Raw genomic sequence first — 11,522 nt, 5'->3', positions numbered from 1 at the left:
AATACAATAAGAAATTTTTTGTAGCTCCCTAAAATTAAATTAAAAGTTTTCTAAATCTATAAATTCATCAAATGAAGAAACACATTGTCTAAATGCTGCCTTAACAAACTTAATTATATAATATTATTAAATTTGATACTGAAGATGAAGACTAACGAAGTATTATCTTTACCGTCAGTCGAGAGTTAAATAATAATAATAATAATAATAATAATAATAATAATAATAATAATAAGTCAGTGCTCGCTTCTCTTATCACAAAATAATAAAAAGGAAATCTAATTTCTATGTCGACTCTTGACATTTTAATTTAATGATCAAGTATTCTTCTGTATGATTTTATTTCATTACACTGAATTAATCATCCGGTATACAATCACGGTAAAGAACGTCGCAATCATCCCCCCGTAATCCAGCAGCTGCGGCGTCTTCGACGAGGCGGTCCCATCCAGAAATACGCTTCAACGATTTCTTAACACTACGTCTAAGAATACATATTTACATAAATTATCATTATAATTATTATAAAATAGTGTGGATAAATACATCGAAGAGTTCATCAATGAATTTAAGAAATACTAACGTCAGATATTTCGCAAATCTGATCCCTCGAGACCCAAAGTCCTTCGAGAGTTCCCGATTTTCTTCACAAATAGTCCTTTGTATGCATCTTACTTTTAAATCATTTAAAATTTCTTCTTGCTCTGGTGTCTAAAATTTTACAAATTTATAAATATTATTGAAAAAAATTAAATTAATTTTAGATTTTAGAAAAAAGTTTTTCTATGCACTAATAGAAGAGTTTAATGTTTATAAATTTATTAATTTATTCAAGCAATTATTTTTTAATTTTTAATATTTTTTTAAGGTAATAAATATTGGTAGTTAAAAAATATTTTATTAAATTTAATAAATATCTTTATATTGAGAAGAAAAATTTTTTTGATACAAAAATATATTTTCGATAATTATTGACGATATATTTTCTTGTCTGAGAAATTTATCAAAATAATTTGTATTTAATTTTATAATTAAGGTGGATATATAAAATTTTGACCATACTTTTTACTCAAAGATTTAAATAAAAATTTATTAAATTTTAATAAATATTAGCCACCTTGCAGTCACTATGTGACTGCCGTGACTTGTGAACTATAAATAAATAAAATTTTGCTTTATTAAAAAATGACTTGTGTTAAATTACACTGTACTTTCTTAAATCTTGATATTTTTACAGATATAAGCTCATCCTGATGTTACACTCATCGAGACCTTTCATTTGAGTACCCACATGTATTTTGATATTTTCATAGTTACATATATATATTATATATACAAATATATGAAAAATTGATGTGGGTACTCAAATGAAAGGTCTTGATGAGTGTAATGTCGGGATGAGCTTATATCTTTAAAAATGTCAATAGTTCACAAGATATTCGTTAAATTGCACTGTACTTTCTTAACTATTGAGATTTTTAAAGATATAAGCTCATCCCGGTGTTACACTCATCAAGACCTTTCATTTGAGTACCCACATGCATTTTTGATATATTTTTCATATATACATATATATAATATATAAAATATATGAAAAAATAATGTGGGTACTCAAATGGAAGGTCTCGATGGCTGTAATGTCGGGATGAGCTTATATCTTTAATAATGTCAATGGTTCACAAGATCTTTGTTAAAATGCCCTGTAATTTTTTAACTATTGACATTTTTAAAAATATAAGCTCATCCTGATATTACATTCATCGAGACCTTTCATTTGAGTACCCACATGTATTTTGATATATTTTTCATAGTTACATATATATAATATATATACAAATATATGAAAAATTGATGTGGGTACTCAAATGAAAGGTCTTGATGGCTGTAATGTCGAGATGAGCTTATATCTTTAATAATGTCAATGGTTCACTAGATCTTTGTTAAAATGCCCTGTAATTTTTTAACTATTGACATTTTTAAAAATATAAGCTCATCCTGATATTACACTCATCGAGACCTTTCATTTGAGTACCCACATGTATTTTGATATATTTTTCATAGTTACATATATATAATATATATACAAATATATGAAAAATTGATGTGGGTATTCAAATGAAAGGTCTTGATGAGTGTAATGTCGGGATGAGCTTATATCTTTAAAAATGTCAATAGTTCACAAGATATTCGTTAAATTGCACTGTACTTTCTTAACTATTGAGATTTTTAAAGATATAAGCTCATCCTGATATTACACTCATCAAGAGCGTTCGTTTGAGTACCCACATGCATTTTTGATATATTTTTGATATATTCATATATATAATATATATAAATATATGAAAAATTGATGTGGGTACTCAAATGAAAGGTCTTGATAAGTGCAACATGAGGGTGAGCTTATAACTTCAAAAAGGTCAATAGTTCACAAGATACAAGGTCATTTCTTAATTATGTATCTAGAGATCGAGAATTTTCGAGTGCAGCCTAAATAATCATAATAAATGGACTATCGGTGAGAATGATATGAAACCTTGAAAAAGTACAAATTTAAATCAAGACCTTTACAATGACACTAAATTTTACTAAAAATACCGATTTTATCATATAACTATCCTGGACACAAAATTTTTCTTATTCTCTTAAAAATATAGATTTTTTTCAAAAAATTTTCAGAAATAAATATTTATTAAATTATTTGATATTAAAAAAATAATTTTTCTCAGTTAGTAAAGCCAATAATTAATTAAATATTAAATTCTTCTACCAGTGCAGTTACCATTTCTTCGATTTGATAAGACAAGTCTCTTCTCTTCCTGGTAAGAACATCACTAATGTCTTTTTGCTTTGCCGAAATAATGGAGCCCTGGATGATGGCAAAGAGTGTAAGGAGCCCAATAAATAAAGCGACGGTCATAAATTTCGGAGTTACTCCTAATTGATGGTTCGGGTCCTGGGCAATAAGAGGATTGCCAAACTCCGGGTATCCGTAAGACCAAGGCTCACTGCGATATGTCAGCGGACGAGCTGTTGGTTCTGTAATTGCTATTTATCAGCAGTATAAAAAAATCAATGGGAATTAAATTACGAAAAACTCCTCAATAAATAGATTTAAAGAAATTTAAAGAGAAGAAATAAATTAACTTAAGACCGAGGAAATGGATTTCGTTGTATTGATGTATTGTATTAAATTATTGAACAATTTAATTTATCCCTAAATTAAGAAAATTTTTCTATTGAACGAGAGTAGAAGTTTAAAATTACAAATTTTTAACTTTTAATTTAAGCATTAAATATAATTTTAATAATTACCTTGTAAGTAATAACCTGGAGGGATTGGTTGATGTATTTCGGCGGTGTAAGGTGAGGTTTGCATCACTTCAACGTCACTAGGAGGCCACCACTCATTTCTTCTCACTGTGGTGTTAATAAACGGGCTCGCGGAACTGGCTATTTGATTTAAAAGCGTCTGATTGTCAGACGGAAATTGTAACGCGGTTGAAGAAGCTCTCGCGAATTTGAGAACGAGGAGAATGAAAATGAAGACATGGGACTTCATATTTTAAAAAGCTGGACAAAGACTGACGGTTTTCGGTCAGCTTACTTTTATTTAAGAGATTTACACACGCATTAGAATAAATTACTGTAATTTTTTTTATTTATTCGCTTCGGTGAATAAGTAAATAATTTATAGTTGTAATTTTATCTTATTTTTTATTTTAGTTATTAGATTTAACAAGGGGGAAATTTAATCAAAATAATAATAATAATAATAATAATAATAATGATAAAGTTTTATATGAGAAATTACTATCAAATACTTAAAATATTATTATTATTTCGATTTTTACTTGTACAATGTAAAAAAAGCGGTGTTAAAATGCACTCATTTTAACACCGCTATGTAACACCTGTGTATTAACACCGGTGTAGCGGTGCTCTTTTGCGGTGTTAAAAATCCGGTGTTAAACCGGTGTAATATCGGTGTTAAACCGGTGTAATACCGGTGTAACAGTAAAATAATTTTACACCGTATCGGAGTATGAATATTACATGATCCATAAAACACAATTAATATTCAATATTTATCAAAATGAGACAAGTAACATTTATTTAAGAATTTTCAATTTATAAAATTACGCAGAAATCGATTTAATGAATGTTATACAACAAGTTAAATAGTATTTACAATATTAAATGTTTAGGAACAATATAATAATTATTTTTATCGTAACCATGATGTTTCTTATGATATAATGGAAGTTTTAAACATGAAAAATCTACAGCTGTGCAAAAATAAATTATCTATTTTTTATTTATTTATTTTATTGAAGACATTCGGCCCTAGAACTGACGTTCCCTAAAGGCCGTAGAAATTTAATAGTATTATTACATAGTGAGTAAGTACTTTGAATACAAAATTATAAAGTAATTTGAATACAAAATTAAAAAGTAATTTGAATACAAAATTAAATAGTAATCTGAATACAAAATTAGAAACCATTTTGAATAACATTTTAATCATATAAGTAAATGAACACTTATTATTATTATTGACTCTCTAGTTCAAATGTCTTTATCAAAAATTAATTTGTAACACAACGTCTGAAACTCAGCTGAAGAATTCACGGCCACAAGATCACTCGGTAACTGATTCCATTCCCTCACTGCAGTCAACAAGAATGAATTTTCATAGGCAACAGTCCTACAGGCAGGCTGATGCAGAACTTGATTTCTACGCTCAGCACGACCCCTGACATCAAGCAATATTTTGAAATTCGAATGCAACAACTTATGATGCTGCATATTTAGCATTTTATACACCAGACTCAAAATTAGAAACTCACGCCTACTTCGGAGCGTCAACCATCCAAGTCTCCTCCTGTAAGGTGTTATGTACTCAAACCGCCGAGCTCCAAATATGAATCTGATGCAAGCATTGAACTTCCGCTGGAGCCTAAGTTGCAAAGTCCCCGAAATATTTGTAAATACAGCACTGCAATAATCAAATATAGGCAATATCAGAGCAGCAACTAGTCTTCTCCGCATTGAAGCACTTAGCACCTTACTGTTCATTTTCAATCGAGCAAGACAACTCATCGCTTGTATCTATATGAAAATCATTTAAAAAACGTTCAAAATTTTCGTAAAATTGTTCTAAAAATGTTTCAAATTTGTTGTAAAAACACTCTAAAACTGTCCAAAAAATGTTCCAAAATTGTCTCAAAAATATCCGAAAAATGTTTCAAAAGTATTCAAAATTTGTTCTCAAATAGTTAAAAAAATGTTTTAAGATTATTCAAAAAAGGTTCCACATAAGATTTAAGGACAAAATTTTAACTAAATTGCTACAACTAAATTGCATTGATTCTAAAATTATCTTAGAAGTATTCCGAAAATCTTAAAAAAAATACTTAAAAGTTATGAAATAATTACTAAAATCCACTATTTTAGAGTTTCCGATTATCTATATGATGTCCTAAAATTGTCCTTTAATAATGGTGTTAAAGTAACACGGATCGAAAATTTACACCGAGAGAATTTCACACCATTATTTCACACTACACGGCCATGTAAAGTGCTCTGGGTCCATTTTTACATCGAAATTTTTTACAGTGTATTTAATTTAATCAAAAACTTTTATCTACTTTATATTTTATTATTTTAAACTTTCTAAATTAAATATTAACTTTTTTTTTATTATTTATCTTTAATTATTAAACATAAAATGTTTAAAAATAGAATAAAATAAAGATATAATTCAAAATTGTTGGTTATAATTCAAAATTATTAAATAATGATAAATAAAATATGTGGCGCCACCTATTGATCGTTATGAGTACTCTAAACAACAACATTGGCGCTTTCGCTTAGCTCGCGCTTAGCTCGCGTCTGCGCCTAGAAACATCTCGTAAAAGAAAAGTCTAGATCAAAATTCTTAATTTTGGCTAAATATTAATTAAAAATCGATAAATTAATAATCAAAAGAGTTAAAATAAAGTAAAAATTCATTTTTGTATCAAAATCATTCATTTTGTTAATCTGGAAAGTGAATTTATCTAAAAGAATTCTCTCGAACTCAATCGAGAGAATTCCAGCTGAAAATTCGAGAATCCCGCCAGTCAAGTATATAAGCCAGTCCGTCCGGCGCTGCGAGTCAGTCTTCAATTCAAACGCTTACTATTCACATCGTGATATCAAGCTAAAATAAAAGTCTTTCACTGCAACGAACTTGTCTACAAGTAAAATCTTGTTATTCTGAGTGTGAGAAAATCATCTAAGTCAGCGTGTTTATAACCTAATCGAGAAAGCATCTTCTTTGGCGACTTCTAGACAAGAAAATCATCGTGTTCAAGGCTCGGTACTTCTTTTCACCCTGTTAGGTGACCTACAAGCTTCCTTGTGGTACACATCAGAGAAAATCATCGTACCCAAGGCCCGGCTGGTCATCACTTTGTAAGGTGCACCTGCAGGCTCCCTTGAACACCTTCTAGAAGTCTATTTCTAATCAACAGATCCAGCACCTCTTCTCCTTTGAGTTTACGGTGTCTAACCACTATTTTAACCATTTAAGTGACTTTCATTGATTTCATAAAACGAAACTGTGATCTAAAAGACTGTGTGTTCTCTAACTTAAACTTGTTCTTAATTTTGTAATAAATGTCAATAAAATTAACCTATAAACCTGACTCTCCAGCTATTGTTCTTTAACATAAAAAGTTTAATTATAAAAATTGTGTTACTTAAAATATTATCAACACCGGAAAATTTATAACACCGATTTAACACCGAAAAAAAATATTTACACCGCGACCGGTGTTACTGCTACACCGATTTCGGTGTTGAATTAAACACCAGAATTTTTAACACCGTACACCGCATGGACTCACACCGGTTTTTTTTTTACAGTGTATACCGTTCTTGGTTTTTACAAGGCTGAGTAGATGGTAGCTGTCGCATTCCGCGAGTGCACCACCCTCTTGTGTTTTTTATATTGTCCTTGTTTATTCAACGCTTTTTTGGACCCCAGCACGTCCTCTTTTCACTCCTGTATTTTCACTACATAATCAACCTTATTTTTCGCACATTTATATACTCAACTCTTAATTATTATCACGCGGCTGTGGACCGACTTGTGCTTTCTGTACTGTATTTGCCCTATTCCTCACCCCTTTCTATCGGTTGTTGGAATAGTGGCGATGGGGAAACCACAGAGAAAACCCATGCCAGTACAGTTCGGCTACCGGAGCGACCCCCGACGGTTGGTGTTGGAACTATTCGAACAACCGTCGGGGCTCGAACCCTCGCCTCACGGCATGATGTGCGAGCAAACTAACGGGATAATAACTTAACCCGCTCGGCCATCATGCCGCTCAAATACTTAAAATAATATATTTCAAATTTAATTTTTTAAATATTAATTGTACTATTTAAAAAAAGGCCATTCAACATCCGCCAAGATGGACGGTGGATTTCATATAATCCATGATTTTAATAACAATATTTAGATGACATTCAGCTTCTTAAATTTTTATTTTAATTGTTGAAAAGTAAATTTATTATAGGTTAAATGAAGGAGAATTTCATAAAATTTGAAATGAAATGCAAAAAAACGACCTATTATTTCTCAATGAAAAGTTATTCCTTAAAAAAGTCACCAATCATGTGATTTTTTACATTTTCGAAAATTTCAAATGGCTGCCATTTCTAAACTATTTGATGGATTTAACTCATTTTTGAACTCATTTATTCAAGCTAATTGTCTGTAGAAAACATTTGATAAGTTTCATGAAGATTTATTAAAGTAGTACTACCAGTTTTAGAATTGACGTTCAGAATTTAATGAAATTTGGCATATTGGTACTTTATATCATAATTAAGCAGTGAAATTTTTGAAAATCTGGCAACGACAAAAAAAAAGATATTAATATCTACATATTTTTGCTTTTACCATTGATCCTTATAGAGAATCACAGACTTCATTTTACTTTACAAAACTGGACGTTCAGATTCTTATAAAAATCAAGACAAGAGAAAATAACATCTAGAAGATATTTAATAACAATCAGTATAGTTTCCAAGAATATGAGAATATTTATTAATAAAAAACATTCAAAATTTATCTCTGTCTCTCTTTCTCCAACGTGATTTAGTATAGGGAAATCTACTACGTTAATCAAATAAGGTTAGGTTTTGGGATTTGACTCTTGTGGTAACGGTAGTACTACCTTAAGAATTGTGGAAGTTATCGTATCCACAAGCCGCGCGTTATATTACATAAGTATATACAGTCGACGCTCTCTGTATTGTACCTCTCTGTATTTGACCGCTCTCTGTATTTGACCACATTCTTCCTCTGTACTTAACGATTTTACACAGCTCTTATGGACAAGGACGAGTCAAATACAGAGAATGGTCCTGTACGAGCGAGTCAAATACAGAGAGCGTTGACTGTATGTACTAATATACGTTGCGCGCGCGAGCGCGCGTGTGAATGTTAGTATGGAATTATCTATATTTTCATGCTTATGATATATTTGACCATTCACGTCACGAATAGTTTGCTGACATGATATATTTGACCAATCACGTTACGAATAGTTTGCTGACATGATATATTTTCATATTTTTCATCTAAATTATAAGAGTGGATACATTAGGGTGTGCCAAAATGTAACTTCCTTGATGGACCTTTTAAAATTGGAATTTTGAGTTCCGCTTTTAACAGGAGTTGTGTTTGGGCATTTCCTGACATATTTTGAGCGTTAAATTAAGGAAGTTCGAGCGAATCTAATGTAAAAAATAATTTCCAACTTTGAGCTTTGAAATTAAGTATACGTATAAATAAATACGTCATCTATCTAATCCCAAAATTTTAAAAAGATTCACCGTTTAATTACTTAGATATTAAATTTTAAAAATCACATATTTTATCTCCTTATACACGGGCTCTTATGGCGGACAAACTTTTGTCGAGACTTTAATTATTTTTTTCAATATTAACCTTCCAACTTTAACCGATAAAAAACTATACACAAGAAACTTGGATTATTGCAAAATATAAAAACAATTTAATAATAATACATTACCGGTATAATTTTTGAAATATTTAAAGTCAAATTTTATGTTTGTAACTCGTTTACCGTCAGCTATTTATTCGAATAAAGATTTGACAACATCGCTTCAACAGCTGAGAAAAAAGAAAAGGATAGAAGTATAGTTACAGAGAGAGAAATGTTTAACTCACACCCCGAGTCGAAAATTCAGACCCGTTTAAGCTGTACTTTTTTCCAACAATTCTTAGAAAATTGAGTGGTCAGGAAAGACTGCTCAGTTAAATACTATATAAACTCGACGCCTGGTTTGACTGTAAATAGTGGAGTTTTGTCCCATTTTGACAGGATTAAAGTCTAACCAGGCGTTGAATAATAATAACAATTTAAATAATAATAATTACTTTTGTTGTACCGTGCCTGGGGACGCAGGTTCGAACCCAACTAGAGACCGAATTTTTTTTTGTTTTTTTAATAATAATAATAATAATAATAATAATTTTGTTATTAGTAAAATGATAAAAAAAGAAATTTTTCGAGTTTTTTTTTTATATTATTTTTAATGTAGAGCTAAACACATGTTTAGACCGCTTGACTCTTTATTTAGACCTAACTTTCGCTACTTATAGAAATAAAGTGAAAATCGCATTCGTTCTAACCGAGACTCGAACCCGAAACGCCCGCTTGCCAGACCAATAACTAACCCCTACACCGTACGACCGATGAGTTAATATACCTCTAATCATTGCTATAAGCTAAATTTATGTAATGACATTATATGCTTATAAAATTTTTTTTCTACATTTCTGCACATTTCAGACGAAAATTCGTCGATTCCCGAAAAAAAATATTTTATACGTACCGATAGCTTTTCATCGAGGCCTTTTGTCGGAATACGCCTTTATGGTATCTGGAACGCGACATATAAACTTTTGAATGAAAGATATTTTCTGACTCAGTTTGTCAAGCTGATTCAGAAAATGGGTGAATTTTTTAAAAGTTGCGCTATAAGGACGACTGCAATAGTTAGATTATTATAAAATCTACTAATAATGATATTATTATTATTATTATTATTATTTATTATGCTTTGGATAAAATTTACATTGAAAACGGAACTCAGTGGAGCTGTTTTCACTATGTCCTTAGTTCACCCCGACTTTTACAGCTAAAACGGGTCTAATGTTTCGACTCTGCATTATTATTATTATTCTTTGGATAAAATTTACATTGAAAACGGAACTCAGTGGACCTGTGTTCACTGTATCCATAGTTCACTCCGACTTTTACTGCCAAAACAGGCGTCTTCTAAGGAGGAGAATTGAACTACAAAGGATTTGGAAACTTTTACAGCTTAACAGGCGAGACCATCTTTTTCTCGCTTTGCTCTCACGGAGTTCAACGGAACTATCTCTGTCGCACTCCCAACAGCAGAGCAATCGCAGTTTCGATTGGTTTCATGAAACGAATGAAATTTTTGAAAAAAACGCTTTGTGGTGAAATAGTTTATTAAATTATCTATTATCTCTAAAAACGTTTTTTCAAAATTTCCATTCGTTTCGCTAAGCCGTTTGAAACTGCAATCACTGGTCTCGGCTGTTAAACGGGTCTGATATTTCGACTCGGGACATTCATCCACGTCTCTGTTATGGGTATAATCAAGCGCGCTATTGCCAAATCTGTTTATTTATTCCGGCAAGTAATAAATACCAAAGTCATTTTATTACTTTACTTTATTAAATAAGTAAAAATCATCAATTATTAAATTGTTTAAATTATTTTAAATTAAAATAAAGAATTTTGACGAATATCGGGAAGACTAAAATTAAAAAAAAATTTTAACATTATTTTGACTCATTAGTTACGCTCGAACTTCCTTAAGGATTTATTTGATTATTATAGAATTTTTTAACAGAAGTTTTGTTTAGGCATTTTTGCTGAAATTTCAAAATTTCAAAATTTGGCCGAATAAAACTTCTGTTAAAAAATTCTATGAGAATCAAATAAATCTTTAACGCTCAAAATATGTCAGGAAATGCCCAAACACAACTCCTGTTAAAAGCGGAACTCGAAATTCCAATTTTAAGAGGTCTATCAAGGAAGTTATATTTTTAAAGCTTTACTTAACTAAATAATTAATATAAGAACGAAATTCTATGTGAATTTTGACACAAGGACCAATGCAATAGATAGATTTTATGAAATCTACCTAAAAATTTGACGTTGAGAATTTTGAATCAAATTTTTCTAAAGATTATTTCTATTTAAAAATTTTTAAGTTCTCAAAATACGCATTCTGTAATTTTTAATCAAAAAACAATTTTTTTATTATTATAAAAGAAAAATTAAAGAATTCACTACGTGAAATTTTTTTTAACATATTAATTTAATAATAATTTTGTATGAATGAAAATTCAATTTTATCTGCAATCAACTCTATAGTTATAGTCCATAAAACATGAACAATAA

At 30.1% G+C, this 11,522-nt stretch overlaps 1 protein-coding gene across 1 annotated transcript; it reads right to left on the bottom strand.

The window, feature by feature from the left end:
* Positions 1-357: 357 nt before the first annotated feature.
* On the bottom strand, positions 358-3,132 carry LOC123273406. Its single transcript, XM_044740805.1, has 3 exons — positions 2,780-3,132; positions 584-711; positions 358-484 (listed from the first exon to the last, which is right to left on the bottom strand). Exons 1-3 carry the CDS (start codon positions 2,915-2,917, stop codon positions 358-360), a joined length of 393 nt encoding a protein of 130 aa, XP_044596740.1. The 5' UTR covers positions 2,918-3,132.
* Between the last annotated feature and the right edge of the window lie 8,390 nt (positions 3,133-11,522).

This window comes from Cotesia glomerata, linkage group LG10, assembly GCF_020080835.1.
Source record: "Cotesia glomerata isolate CgM1 linkage group LG10, MPM_Cglom_v2.3, whole genome shotgun sequence".
NCBI classification, from domain to species: domain Eukaryota; kingdom Metazoa; phylum Arthropoda; class Insecta; order Hymenoptera; family Braconidae; genus Cotesia; species Cotesia glomerata.
The sequence above is the reverse complement of the archived record's forward strand: the minus strand, read 5'-3'. Positions and strand labels throughout refer to the sequence as shown.